The sequence below is a fragment of the Oncorhynchus mykiss genome, chromosome 2, assembly GCF_013265735.2.
Source record: "Oncorhynchus mykiss isolate Arlee chromosome 2, USDA_OmykA_1.1, whole genome shotgun sequence".
In the NCBI taxonomy this organism is placed as follows: domain Eukaryota; kingdom Metazoa; phylum Chordata; class Actinopteri; order Salmoniformes; family Salmonidae; genus Oncorhynchus; species Oncorhynchus mykiss.
The window spans coordinates 64,352,361-64,368,395 of NC_048566.1; the positions used below are offsets into that span (position 1 = coordinate 64,352,361).

General features: G+C 43.0%; 1 protein-coding gene across 2 annotated transcripts in view; it reads left to right on the forward strand.

Annotated features, from left to right (window-relative positions):
* Positions 1-16,035, forward strand: part of LOC110493669 (A disintegrin and metalloproteinase with thrombospondin motifs 20) — a 128,606-nt gene that overhangs the window by 101,603 nt on the left and 10,968 nt on the right. For both annotated transcript variants that reach the window (XM_036952909.1, XM_036952911.1), the window contains one exon: positions 6,923-7,090. In XM_036952909.1, the coding sequence (XP_036808804.1) occupies positions 6,923-7,090 (168 nt within the window). The remainder of the gene's footprint in view (positions 1-6,922; positions 7,091-16,035) is intronic.

Genomic DNA, 16,035 nt, shown 5'->3' on the forward strand with positions numbered 1-16,035 from the left:
TATCTGTTTGCCAGAACAGATTGTAATATTCTGGACAATCTTCACACAATTGTGAGTTTGTTCTTCGTTCGGGTCAGCTCTGATCCCCTTTTGAAGAGACAGTGTACTGTCACTATGGTTATCATGTGCTTGGTATTACCAGTCCAGTTGCACTGCGAGCACTCCGCAATGTGATAGGAATTCAGCCTTGGCACTCGAATGTTCTGAGAGATGGTATTTGTTAGAACTCGGGAATATAGGATAAATACTAGGGGGAAAAGTCTGCTCCCACACTACAGGTGCTATTAACCCACGTTAAGTCCACCTCTACTAAACATTACACTAGTGGTCTTCAAAATCCACCTGTGAAGTTGAAGGCATAAGACTTCAGTACCAGTAATCTGATCCAGTGTCTGTTCCAATATTACAGATTTTTTTTTATTACATTATTTCCTTTTCTATGTACTCTTTCAATCTTTACATTTTGTACCACAATTTGAACACAATTTATTGAATTGCACTTAATAGGTACAGTTGAAATCGGAAGTTTACATGCACTTTGGTTGGATTCATTAAAACTTGTTTTTCAACCACTCAACCACACATTTCTTGTTAACAAACTATAGTTTTGGCAAGTCGGTTAGGACATCTACGTTGCGCATGACACACTTAATTATTCCAACAATTGTTTACAGACAGATTATTTCACTTATAATTCACTGTATCACAATTCCAGTGGGTCAGAGGTTTACATACACTAAGTTGACTCTGCCTTCTAAACAGCTTGGAAAATTCCAGAAAATGTCATGGCTTTAGAAGCTTCTGATAGGCTAATTGACATAATTTGAGTCAATTGGAGGTGTACCTGTATTTCAAGGCCTACCTTCAATCTCAGTGCCTCTATGCTTGACATCATGGAAAATTCTAAAGAAATCAGCCAAGACCTCAGAAAAAAAATGGTAGACCTCCACAAGTCTGGTTCATCCTTGGGAGCAATTTCCAAATGCCTGAAGGTGGCACGTTCATTTTTACAAACAATAGTACGCAAGTATAAACACCATGGGACCACGCAGCCGTCATACCGCTCAGGAAGGAGACGCATTCTGTCTCCTGGAGAAAGGACATTGTGAAGATGCTGGAGGAAACAGGTACAAAAGTATCTATATCCACAGTAAAACGGGCCCTATATCGAAGAAGCCACTGCTCCAAAACTGCCATAAAAAAGCCAGACTACGGTTTGCAACTGCACATGGGGACGAAGATCGTACTTTTTGGAGAAATGTCCTCTGGTCTGATGAAACAAAAATAGAACTCTTTGGCCATAATGATCTTCGTTATGTTTAGAGGAAAAGGGGGAGGCTTGCAAGCCGAAGAACACCATCCCAACCGTGAAGCACGGGGGTGGCAGCATCATGTTGTGGGGGTGCTTGCTGCAGGAGGGACTGGTGCACTTCACAAATAGATGGCTGCATGAGGCAGGAAAAGTCTGTGGATATATTGAAGCAACATCTCAAGACATCAGTCAGGAAGTTAAAGCTTGGTCGCAAATGGGTCTTCCAAGTGGACAATGACCCCAAGCATCCTTCCAAAGTTGTGGCAAAATGGCTTAAGGACAACAAAGGCAAGGTATTGGAGTGGCCATCACAAAGCCCTGACTTCAATCCTATAGAATATTTGTTGGCAGAACTGAAAAAGCGTGTGCGAGCAAGGAGGCCTACACCAGCTCTGTCAGGAGGAATGGGCCAAAATTCACCCAACTTATTGTGGGAAGCTTGTGGAAGGCTACCCGAAACGTTTGACCCAAGTTAAACTATTTAAAGGCAATGCTACCAAATACTAATTGAGTGTATGTAAACATCTGACCCACTGGGAATGTGATGAAAGAAATACAAGTTTCACAATCTTTCACAATCTTAAAATAAAGTGGCGATCCTAACTGACCTAAGACAGGGAATGTTTACTAGGATTAAATGTCAGGAATTGTGAAAAGCTGAGTTTAAATGTATTTGGCTAAATTGTATGTAAACTTCCGACTTCAACTGTACATCCCTACACTGGTTTTAAGTCAGAGTGGACAGCATGAAATATAAATAAACCATTTCTAAATGCCACACCCTTAGTCCACAACCTAAGTCATTTATTTTGCACATCGAGCTGTATTTTTCAACCCCAAATTAATGGAAAACAGATACTTACGAACATTTGGGAAATTGTTCGGAGCCTTTTGATGTTTGAAAACATCTGACAAGCTTTTGAAGTGAACTACTAATTTAAAGTTAGTTGTTCTGTAGGGATTTCTCTGTTCTTTTTGTTAAAGTTGCATATGCTGTGGCATAGTGGTATAGGCTGAACAACAGATAATGGTCTGATAGGTTACCCAATAGCGTGGTCTCTCAATGCCATTGGCTTACCTGTCCTCTGGGATGGAATGGGCGGGGTCATCCCGCGACTGCAGCCTGCCAATCCTAGACAAAGACATGCTCTTATCAATACCATAGAAAAATTTAAAAGATAACCTGTCCATATATTTGATGCGGGTTACATTTCAATATAGTCTACCATAGTCCATTAAAGTAACATTTGCGATAATTGTTTTTTTGAAGAATGGCAGCTCTGTCTATTTAACTTCAAGGGCTACATGCTGTTTTCTAGTATATTCTTTATGCCACACAGAATAAACATGAAATAGCTGGATTTGGTTTGGTTTGGCAATCGATTAAGTCAACTGTTCCAGAACCCTTAAACACTAGAAAATCAGGAAAGCAGTGGAAAGAAGCAGAACAAGCACAAGCAGCTTAGCTGTTAGCTGTTATCACAATGCAGTACATGGTTAAACATCGCCTATGTCTTTCTGCCTAATACATCTCCCGTTCTGGTTGAAAAACGTTGTTAAACAAAACCACAGCTATGTTACTGTGGTCGCTTTCAGGCAACAATCCCATTCTGTCTACTATAGTAATCCATATTATTTCCAGATTAATGTCACTGGCTGATACTAGAATTAACCCACCCAATCATGTGAAACAAATTGCTGTTACAACTTGGGAGGGCAAATCTGTCTTGAGAGAAAGTCATTTTTTCATGCGGATTGTTTTTTCTCTTCAAGAAAGTTTTCATAATGATAATATATACAACCTGTAGCAGGAACGTTTTCATAATGATAATATATACAACCTGTAGCAGGAACGTTTTCATAATGATAATATATACAACCTGTAGCAGGAACGTTTTCATAATGATAATATATACAACCTGTAGCAGGAACGTTTTCATAATGATAATATATACAACCTGTAGCAGGAACGTTTTCATAATGATAATATATACAACCTGTAGCAGGAACGTTTTCATAATGATAATATATACAACCTGTAGCAGGAACGTTTTCATAATGATAATATATACAACCTGTAGCAGGAACGTTTTCATAATGATAATATATACAACCTGTAGCAGGAACGTTTTCATAATGATAATATATACAACCTGTAGCAGGAACGTTTTCATAATGATAATATATACAACCTGTAGCAGGAACGTTTTCATAATGATAATATATACAACCTGTAGCAGGAACGTTTTCATAATGATAATATATACAACCTGTAGCAGGAACGTTTTCATAATGATAATATATACAACCTGTAGCAGGAACGTTTTCATGATGATAATATATACAACCAGTAGCAGGAACGTTTTCATAATGATAATATATACAACCAGTAGCAGGAATGTTTTCATAATGATAATATATACAACCTGTAGCAGGAACGTTTTCATAATGATAATATATACAACCTGTAGCAGGAACGTTTTCATAATGATAATATATACAACCTGTAGCAGGAACGTTTTCATGATGATAATATATACAACCTGTAGCAGGAACGTTTTCATAATGATAATATATACAACCAGTAGCAGGAATGTTTTCATAATGATAATATATACAACCTGTAGCAGGAACGTTTTCATAATGATAATATATACAACCTGTAGCAGGAACGTTTTCATGATGATAATATATACAACCTGTAGCAGGAACGTTTTCATAATGATAATATATACAACCTGTAGCAGGAACGTTTTCATAATGATAATATATACAACCTGTAGCAGGAACGTTTTCATAATGATAATAGATACAACCTGTAGCAGGAACGTTTTCATAATGATAATATATACAACCTGTAGCAGGAACGTTTTCATAATGATAATATATACAACCTGTAGCAGGAACGTTTTCATAATGATAATATATACAACCAGTAGCAGGAACGTTTTCATAATGATAATATATACAACCTGTAGCAGGAACGTTTTCATAATGATAATATATACAACCTGTAGCAGGAACGTTTTCATAATGATAATATATACAACCTGTAGCAGGAACGTTTTCATAATGATAATATATACAACCTGTAGCAGGAATGTTTTCATGATGATAATATACACAACCAGTAGCAGGAACTTTTTCATAATGATAATATATACAACCTGTAGCAGGAATGTTTTCATGATGATAATATACACAACCAGTAGCAGGAACGTTTTCATAATGATAATATATACAACCTGTAGCAGGAACGTTTTCATAATGGTAATATATACAACCAGTAGCAGGAACGTTTTCATAATGATAATATATACAACCTGTAGCAGGAACGTTTATCCAAAGTGACTCACAGTACAGTAAATGCTTACATTTTAGTGGCTAAGGGTTTGTGTTCCATATTCATTTTCTGTGAATGTGACCTTGAGTCCCCCCCCCCCCCCACCCCATTAATTCTCTATTTTGTTAGAAATTCCCACACTGTAGTCGATACTGTAGTAACATTGCTCTTTGTTAAAAGTTGATAAAAGCAGCAGTGATATCTGTAAAACACATTTTTAATCACATGCCATAATGAAGTAGCACCACTAGTAAAACAATGGATTTCAAACCATTGCATTTAGTCATCCGTGCTCAGTTACTATTCATGCATTACCAGCCTGTAAAACCTTCATCAGTCATATTAATTTGATTTACTCATTTTCAATCACATCTTTTGACCTTAGTATGTTAGTTAGCAGACCAGCAGCTATTCACAGATAAGCCATTTGAGCAGTTGAGTGGAGAGTCGACTTACCTGAGCCAGTGTTGAGTAGAGTGAGCCTGGCAGTGGAGTGCAGAGTGGAGGACACCGTCGGTCCCCTGGGTCCTTGCCCTCCTCCTGCTCTGCTCTCAGAGGTGAAGCTGTCCTCTGGGTCACACGCGCTGTGCCAGTTTTCTGCGCTCCTTGTGCGTTACCCACCCTGATTAACTAATGGTTGACAGATGAGGCTGCCTGGCTGGGGAGAGGGAGGAGCACGCTGCCATATAGTGTCTTCTCCCCGCAGTTAAACAGGCAGGAGACACAGTTCAGCGGAGGAGTGCGGCCCTTATGGCTCTGCTTTGCTTTCTTCCTCCTGCTTTTTTTCATTTTTCTATTTTTTTTTCTTCTTCTCTTACAGCAGTAAGGAGGGGCTAACCCCCCCTCCACCCGCTCCCCCCGCCCATACATGTTTGCCTGTCTCTGTTTCTGCCTGAAGTGGAAGGAGTAGTGTTATCATCTCTGAGTGAGCGTGCAGCGGGTATGAGAGTCTGCCACGTTTAGGAGTAGCCAGTCAACGCGGGCAGCTTTGATGTCTCCTTGTCACCCGAGCTAAGCCCTGTGTTTAAAATACCTTGGTAATTACACTGTGTACGATGTGTGTGTGCGTGGTGTCGAGCACTGCCCGCACCACAGTAAAGAAGAGAAGAGAGCAGGAGATGCCTCTGTTTGAAGGGGTTACTGGGTACTAGAGTACACTCACCGAGTGTTGCGCAGACGTGTGTCTCTCTGAGTGCTAGAATGCTTCTCCTCCGTTAGTGAAAAAAAACTCCTTCTCCAGATCCTACAGCTCCTGTTGTCCAAAAAAAAAAGGACCAGCTTTTCTTAGAACTCACTACAGTATGTCTACTTGTCTCAAATACATTTTCCTCAAATAGTTCCATCACAGCACAGTCAGTCCAATATAGTGTACTGTAACCACCACAAGTTTACCATGAGGCCTGACGAAGGAAAATGCATGGCATTTGGTTTGGTGTTATGCAACATTCTAACATCATAATTAAGGGAAAATGCATATTATGTTTATCTGGGCTGTAAAATATGCTAAAGACAAAACAGAGTTCTCCTCGTCTTGTTGCACTCTATTCCAATACCCCATTTTGGAGTGGCTTTGTGTAAGGGGGCTCACTCCCTCTCTCACTGAGAGCAGAAATAGTTGGCTCTCTAATTGCTGTCTGGCCTCATGAAGACGCAATAATGTAGAATATTTTAATCTACCAACCGACCGTCATCTCAGGCACGGGGCTTTATGAAGGCTCCGGGTCTGATCAGGGTCTCTGCTTTTTATTCGTTGAGTTGTTTTTTTTCTCTCTGTAGCTTTCCTGAAGCATCGTACAGCTTCTTATTGAAACCAGATGATTGTCTAGCCATATGTATGCATCCTGGTATTTTAGCTCTGTGAGTCTTCTCTCTCCTAAGCTTGTGTGTGTGTCTCTCTCTCTAGTTTGTGCCCTACACTATGTTCAGTGTTTACAGGTTAAAGACGGGACTGCATTCAAACCTGGGTGTTCAGTGGATGCTTTACAGAAATCCATGTCATGATTAGTTTAGCCAAAAGTGGTTTATAGCTTGTTTACTTGGCCATGAGATGCAGCAACAAATCAAGAGCGTTTTTCTCCATCTCATACACTGAAGACATCTATGTTGAGCAAAGCAGTGTGTTGGATACTTATATACATTTTAGAACATGGCTCTGAGCAGCGGGTATCAGCATTATTTCAACAAATGTCGTTGGAAAAGCTTTCATTAGAACCTCTACACGCACTGCCCCCATTTACATTTTTCTCTCCCTGTCGCTTTCTCTCTAGTGTTCTGTGAGCTGTGGCCGTGGGACCAAGGAGCGGGAGATAGCCTGTGTTTACCCAAACCAAACCCAAATAGAGGAAGATCACTGCAGTCATCTGTCACGTCCCCGGACACAAAAGGCCTGCCGAGCCCGGGGATGCCCCAACTGGAAAGCCAACAGGTGGAGCGAGGTATGTGTTCACGCCACCCCATCCCCACACACTCTCGAAATACCCCCTGGCCTCTCTAAAGCTAACAAGCTCACCTCTAGCAGCTGGGACACACAACTCAAACACAGATGTAGATGATGTACTGTACTCACTAAGAACCTGTCCTATCACTAAGCAGTTGACATATTCCTCTGTCCTTCCGATGTGAGTTAAACACCACAGGCTGGATTTACATAACTGTTTATGCAATTCACTAGACTTGTATACTTGAGAGAAGAAATGTTATGGGAATACCAAAAAGCTTGTGCTGTGCTTTCTCTTCCTCTTCTGGGGTTGACTAGTTATCAAGACAGCATTGGTTAATTCACCAATGCCTTTCTGGTGCAGCATGCTAGACAACATTTTGAATGTGCAATTCACACTTTTCAAACATCACAAATGCAAGAAGGTACCTACTTTCTACAGACGGACGTCACATTGCACATGGTTCCAGACTTGGACAGCCAGGTTGGCGGTCCAACATAGATAAAAGCATGGTGGTAGAAGAGACATCATCATTCACAAAGCACAGCAGGTTACTGAAGTGCTGGACTGGCTGCAATCAAGACACTTCAGTGCAAAGGGCAGGCGCAGGAGAGACACTTTTTAAAAATACATACAGTATATATTTTTTCTTCTCCAAGATGGTGTAGCAGTCAGGCGTCTTCGTGTTGTCGTGTGCCGTGTATATATCTTTATATATATATTTTTTTTCACATATATTTTTTACATTTTTCTTAACCTCAACTTCAACATACTCTCCTGCAACCCGCCTCACCCAATGTGGTATGGATCTGCTATTTTATTTACTTTAGAACCGGTCAACAGCTAACCTTTAGCCCAGACAACTCCTGCCAGTCTGCACAGCGTTAGACAACCCAGAGCTTATCGGACTCCTTTTTCTCCATATTTCCGGATTCCTACCGCAAGCGTTGAACCTCTTCACCTGGATCATTGCAGCTAGCTCGCTGCTATCCTGATTGGCTTCTCCTGGCTAACATCCCTGTCCCGAAACAAGAACCAATTAGCCTGGAGCTAGCCTATGCTAAGCCCATCTCCCGGCTAGCTGAAGAGGTCCATCAGCAACTCCTTGGGCTACAATACCTATTCTGCCAATTGGCCTGGACCCCTTTTACTGCCGACAAGGAGCCCCGCCGATCCATCACGACTGGACTACCGACGTAATCCGCCCAAGAGGGTTTTTCAACAGGCTCCTCCGTCGCAACGTTCCCTGAATGCCCATCTGCTAGCCTGCTAGCCGCGGCCCGATAGCTGTCTAGAGCATACCAGACTTTTAGCTGAAGTGGTCAATCAAATTCTTGGGCTACTATACGTATTTTGCCAATTGGCCTGGACCCTTTAACTACACAAACCCCTGCTGATCCATCACGACTGGTCTGCTGACGTAACCGCACGAGGGGGCTACAACAGAGTTCTTCCGTTGCAATGTCCGTCTAAGGCCCTTCTGCTATCCCCGGCCCGCTAGCTGTCTGAATCGCCATGTTTCCAGCCCGTCCAGCTACTCATTGGACCCTTTGATCACTCGGCTACACATACCTCTCCCGAATGTCAATATGCCTTGTCCATTGCTGTTTTGGTTAGTGATTATTGTCTTATTTCACTGTAGAGCCCCCAGCCCTGCTCAATATGCCTCAGCTAACCCTCTTGTCCCACTTCCCACACATGCGGTGACCTCACCTGGTTTAATTGATGTCTCTAGAGACAATACCTCTCATCATCACTCAATGCCTAGGTTTACCTCCACTGTATTTATAGCCTAACATATCTTTGTCTGTACATTATGCATTGAATCCATTCTACCGCACCCAAATACCTGCTCCTTTTACTCTCTGTTACGAACGTACTAGACAAACACTTCTTATAGCCTTTAGCCATACCCTTATTCTACTCCTCCTCTGCTCCTCTGGTGATGTAGAGGTTAAGCCATGCCCTACAGTGCCTAGCTCTACTCCCATTCCCCAGGCACTCTCATTTGTTGATTTCTGTATCCGAAAAAGCCTTGGTTTCATCCATGTTAACATTAGAAGCCTCCTCCCTAAGTTTGTTTTATTCACTGCTTTAGCACACGCTGCCAACCCGGATGTCCTAGCCGTGTCTGAATCCTGGCTTAGGAAGGCCACCAAAAAAACATGACATTTCAATCCATAACTATAACATTTTCCGACAAGATAGAACTGCCAAAGGGGTCGGAGTTGCAATCTACTGCAGAGTTCTGTCTTACTATCCAGGTCTGTGTCCAAACAATTCGGGCTTCTACTTTTAAAAATCCACCTTTGCAGAAACAAGTCTCTTACCGTTGCCACTTGCTATAGACCACCTTCTGCCCCCAGCTGTGCCCTGGACACCATATGTGAATTGATTGCCCCCAGCTATCTTGTGCTGTTAGGTGACCTAAACTGGGACATGCTTAACACCCGGCCATCCTAAGCTTGATGCCCTCAATCTCACACAAATTATCAATTAACCTACCAGGTACAACCCCAAATCCGTAAAAACAGGCACATAGATATCATCCTAACCTACCTGCCCTCCAAATACACCTCTGCTGTCTTCAACCAGGATCTCAGCAATCGCTGCCTCATTTCTTGCGTCCGTAATGGGTCTGCGGTCAAACGACCCTCATCACTGTCAAAACTCCCTAAAACACGAGCAGGCCTTTCTAATCGACCTGGCCCGGTATCCTGGAAGGATATTGACCTAATTTCGTCAATAGAAGATGCCTGGTTATTCTTTAAAAGTGCTTTCCTCACAATCTTAAATAAGCAAAATGTTGAACCAGGAACAGATATAGCCCGTGGTTCACTCCAGACCTGACTGCCCTTGACCAGCTCAAAAACATCCTGTGGCGTACGGCATTAGCATCGAATAGCTCCCACGATATGCAACTTTTCAGGTAAGTTAGGAACCAATATACACAGGTAGTTAGGAAAGCAAAGTCTAGCTTTTTCAAAGAGAAATTTGCATCCTGCAGCACAAACTCCAAAAAGTTCTGGGACACTGTAAAGTCCATGGAGAATAAGAGCGCCTCCTCCCAGCTGCCCACTGCACTGAGGCTAGGAAACACTGTCACCACCGATAAATCCACAATAATTGAGAATTTCAATAAGCATTTTTCTATGGCTGGCCATGCTTTCCACCTGGCCACCTCTACCCTGGTCAACAGCGCTGTACCCCCACAGCAACTTGCCCAAGCCACCCCATTTCTCCTTCACCCAAAACCAGATAGCTGATGTTCTGAAAGAGCTGAAAAATCTGGACCCCTACAAATCAGCAGGGCAAGACAATCTGGACCCTCTCTTTCTAAAATGATCAGGCAAAATTGTTGCCACCCCTATTACTAGCCTGTTCAACCTCTCTTTCGTATCTTCTGAGATCCCCAAAGATTGGAAAGCTGTCGCGGTCATCCCCCTCTTCAAAGGGGAGACACTCTAGACCCAAACTGCTACAGACCTATATATATCCTACCCTGCCTATCCCACCGTACCTTCTCTGCTTTGCAATCTGGTTTCCGAGCTGGTCATGGGTGCACCTCAGCCATGCTCAAGGTCCTAAACGATATCATAACCGTGATCGATAAGAGACAATACTGTGCATGTTTATTCATTGACCTGGCCAAGGCTTTCGACTGTCAATCACCACATTCTTATTGGCAGACTCAACAGCCTTAGTTTCTCAAATGACTGCCTCGCCTGGTTCACCAACTACTTCTCAGACAGAGTTCAGTGTGTCAAATCGGAGGGCCTGTTGTCCGGACCTCTGGCAGTCTCTATGGGGGTGCCACGGGGTTCAATTCTTGGGCCGACTATTTTCTCTGTATACATCAATGATGTGGCTCTTGCTGCTGGTGATTCTCTGATCCACTACGCAGACGACACCATTCTGTATACTTCTGGCCCTTCTTTGGACACTGTGTTAATTAACCTCCAGATTAGCTTCAATGCCATACAACTCTCCTTCCGTGGCCTCCAACTGCTCTTAAATGCAAGTAAAACTAAATGCATGCTCTTCAAACGATCACTGCCTGCACCTGCCCGCCCGCCCGTCCAGCATCACTACTCTGGACGGTTCTGACTTAGAATATGTGGACAACTACAAATACCTAGGTGTCTTGTTAGACTGTAAACTCTCCTTCCAGACTCACATTAAGCATCTCCAATCCAAGTCTTTAAGTTTTTGCTTGGTAAATCCCCACCTTATCTCAGCTCACTGATCACCATAGCAGCACCCACCCGTAGCACCCGCTCCAGCAGGTATATTTCACCCCCAGCAGGTATATGGTCACCCCTAAAGCCAATTCCTCCTTTGGCCACCTTTCCTTCTAGTTCTCTGCTGCCAATGACTGAAACGAATTGTAAAAATCACTGAAGCTGAAGACTCATATCTCCCTCACTAACTTTAAGCACCAGCTGTCCGAGCAGCTCACAGATCACTGGACCTGTACATAGCCCATCTGTAAATTGCCAATCTAACTACCTCATCCCCATACTGTTATTTATTTATTTTGCTCCTTTGCACCCCAGTATCTCTACTTGCACATTCATCTTCTGCACATCTATCACATCTATCACTCCAGTAATTTACATCTATCACTCCATCTTCTGCACATCTATCACATCTATCACTCCAGTAATTTACATCTATCACTCCATCTTCTGCACATCTATCACTCCAGTAATTTCTAAACTGTAATTATTTGCCACTATGGCCTATTTATTGCCTTACCTCCCTTATCTTAGCTCATTTGCACACACTGTATATAGACTTTCTTCTATTGTGTTCTTGACTGTATGTTTGTTTATTGCATGTGTAACTCTGTGTTGTTGTTTGTGTCGCACTGCTTTGCTTTATCTTGGCCAGTTGTAAATGAGAACTTTTTCTCAATTAGCCTACCTGGTTAATTAAAGGTGAAATAAAAAATACAATTAATAAAACTGGGTGGGGGAGGTGGTGGGGGACCTGTGAGGTCACAGTCCTGGCGGAGCCGACCACACTCTCTTGGTGTCTGCCGAACGAGCGTGCGGCGACTGTGTCAGGGGTGTGACAGCACTTATGGAACCAGAGTCACACTGGGTCAGAAGGCACAGCCAGGGGGCCAGCGCAGGGAGAGGGGAAAAGCCATGAGCCCAAATGTATCACAAGGCCGCCAGAGAGTAAAGGAGATGAAGGTGGAGGGAGCTTTTTCAGGTGTACCGAGGTGGGGGGAGCATAGGGAGTATCTGTATCTGTCCATAAAACACACTCTAGAGAATATATACGCAGGGGTTAAATTGGGCCAGGGTCCAGCCGAGTCTGAGTCCTGGGTCCCGCCAGGTCCGAGACCCGACATCTATGATCCAAATGAGAGCCGGGCAGAGCTGAAATCCAGTACCTTTCGTTAAACTATTTGAATGATCTAATGAAAAACAGTTGTGCACATTACATTTTCCACAGCCAACAACACGAGTAAGCAACAGCAAAATCAGACAACCCCATACTGTAGTAGAATAGTTTACCTAATTCAATTGTTCAGCCTATCGTATTCTATGCAAGATAAAAATCCTATTCATCTCGAGGCGCATTCAAATTGTGAGTGCCACACAGGGCGAGAAATATGCATATCCAGTCATTATTGTACATTCTTTTTTTGTTCTTTTTCGCCACAATTTCGTGGTATCCAATTGTTTAGTAGCTACTATCTTGTCTCATCGCTACAACTCGGGAGAGACGAAGGTTGAAAGTCATGCGTCCTCCAATACCCAACCAAGCCGCACTGCTTCTTAACACAGCGCCATCCAACCCGGAAGCCAGCCGCACCAATGTGTCGGAGGAAACACCGTGCACCTGGCAACCTTGGTTAGCGCGCACTGCGCCCTGCCCGCCACAGGAGTTGCTGGTGCGCGATGAGACAAGGATTTCCCTACTAGCTAAACCCTCCCTAACCCGGATGACGCTAGGCGAATTGTGCGTCGCCCCACGGACCTCCCGGTCGCGGCCGGTTATGACAGAGCCTGGGCACGAACCCAGAGTCTCTGGTGGCGCAGCTGGCGCTGCAGTACAGCGCCCTTAACCACTGCGCCACCCGGGAGGCCCCATCATTGTACATTCTTAATGCAGTCGCAGGAAAATACACTTTTCAAATGAGTTTTGAATGCCACTGTTAAAAGAGGAGGATCACGGAGATTTCTAGTGTTACTAGGCTACACTTATTTCTTAAATCCAATAAATTAGTTGGCTAAAATGCACATTTTTAGAGCCTGAGTTTTCAGCAGCAGCATGGTGTATTCGCTCGCCAATGGCGTTGAATGCATATGGAAGACCAAGGCTAAATGTAACAAGGGTCCGCTGTAACAGGTAGGCCTAAATTATATTCACAGTACATGATCCTTGGTTGGTTGAGTGCCCGTGGAAGGTATAAAGTAATCAACGTGGTGCTAACTAGCAACAAGAGCCTAATGTTTAGACTTTAGAAATTGAGTTCTAGCTAATGATTAGCCCAATGGGATAAATGCAGATGGGCAACCCTCAGCCTGTATATTTATAGCCACTATGGTGCATCAGGTGGGCTACATCAGGTGATGATGCTTATTGCTAAATAGCACACCTGTCTGATAATATGGACCAATATGTTATATTGGGCTCATTTCTGGAGGGGGAAATTATATTTTAGATGTCAGCATCATTTTATTTTCATACATTTTGGAGTAAAACACCCTTTTCAAAAGTCTGACCTTATGATGTTCTCACAGTTATTCTCCCCCCCAAAAATGGTAAGTCCCTCTGCAACCTGTGGTATGCTATGATATGTGCGGTTTTTGTCTGTATATATTCATGCTAATATATTATATTACCCCCCCAGATCCCCCAGTTTTCACTGCTTCTCTCACTCTAATGATATATTTAAGTTATTTTTGTGTTGGACATAGGATGGGGAGCAAAGTGAGATCAACAGGTCTTGTATGAAGTGAACTCACACTGCTCTCCACGCCTAAACTGCGGTTGTGAAATCCCAATTGGGCTTGCATTGGTAACCCATCTCTGTCTTCCCACATGAGACCACTCCCCTTAAGGGCCTCACTCTCCCTCTCACTCTTCCTCCCTGGTGTCTGGAAGCAATCATCTCCCTCCACATACCACCAGAAACCATGAAATCCACAACTATAACATAAAGACATGTTTCATATCTAAACGTTCATGCCTGTGACAACTTTGGAAACCTCAGCACCCACCGTTTGGGCTTTTCAGCAGATAGCCTCTCAACCCCCTCACAGTCGCCTCTGAATGGGGGTTTGTGAAGGGGTACAAGGGGGTGTGAGAAGGGTAAATGAGGAAGGGGTGAGGACTGCCTGTAGAGCTCTTGGTGTGGGGCGGCCCGTGCTCGGGAGTGGAGTGGCGGCATTCCCACTGATTCGTCTGTGACAGCTGCATGTTCCACCTCTCTATGGTCAACCACACTGTGCTAAGGCGTGTTTTTGGGGTCCGCTGTCCTATCCAATCAAAACCCATAGAATTAGAATAACTAGTTCACATTCTAGTAAATTCTTATTCTAATTCTATTCTAAATTCTATGTTTATGTCAAACAGACGTACTGCAGATGGGTAGAGAGCAGCAGTCTGTGGAGAAGCTCAACTCCAACATTGAATAGTGAATAGTCCGACATTGAATAGTGTGCTCAATTGGGATAAATTTGATCTTCAGCAATGAAAACCAAAAGTCTCTTGGAAAGAGAATCACATTTCTTAACCCATAACTGTTGTTCAAATCGCAATAGGAGGCTCTATTACACCCCGCTATGGGATGTTAAAAACGCAAGCCTTTAAATGAGGCCTCGTTCTTTGGCTTAGACCTGCATCTGAGTTCAGATTCCCCTTAATGCTTTTTGTTCTCCTTCCAAACATAAGGAGCAAGACTTCACCTAACCGCACACCATAGAGACGATGACGTAGGCCTGCAAACAGTTGTAGTACAGCATGATATAGCCTACTGTATAAATGATCGAACGGGATATATGGGACTTACAGTACATGTGGCTCTATAGTATTTACACAGCTTTCTTCTAGAACCCTGGGGGTTGGTTTCCAGACCCAGATTAAGCTAGTCCTGGACTAAAAAGCACTTTGAGCAGAGAGTCTCCATTAAACATGCTTCTTAGTCCAGGATATGGCTTAATCTTTTGTCTAGGAAACCTCTTTCTAATGTTCTGGAGAGCTTCTTCGGCATGCAGGTAGGATTCTCAATGGCATCAAAGAGATGGGCCATGTGATAGACCTGTGAGTGAACTGACAATACGGCTCACACAGGCACGACGAATGCAGGCTCAGAGGAAAACATATTTCTCTGTTTGTATTGGTCAATACGCAGCATCATATGTTACAAAGGGCATCAAATGGGGATGATTTCTGTATTTTGGAAGTTACATATCTTGAAAATGTGATTTGATGACAAGCAAAACATTTTGGGACTATGTCAACAATGGACTTATGAAACAAATACCAAAATATCGTTTTAAAGCCTGTGAATCAAACCCAGCAGACTAAACGAAGCATATAAACTCAGCAAAAAAAGAAACATCCCTTTTTCAGGACCCTGTCTTTCAAAGATCATTTATAAAAATCCAAATAACTTCACAGATCTTCATTGTAAAGGGTTCAATCACTTCCCATGCTTGTTCAATGAACAATAAACAATTAATGAACATGCACCAGTGGAACGGTCGTTAAGACACTAACAGCTTACAGACGGTAGGCAATTAAGGTCACAGTTATGAAAACTTAGGACACTAAAGAGGCCTTTCTACTGACTCTGAAAAACACCAAAAGAAAGATGCCCAGGTTCCCTGCTCATCTGCGTGAACATGCCTTAAGCATGCTGCAAGGAGGCATGAGGACTGCAGATGTGGCCAGGGCAATAAATTGCAATGTCCGTACTG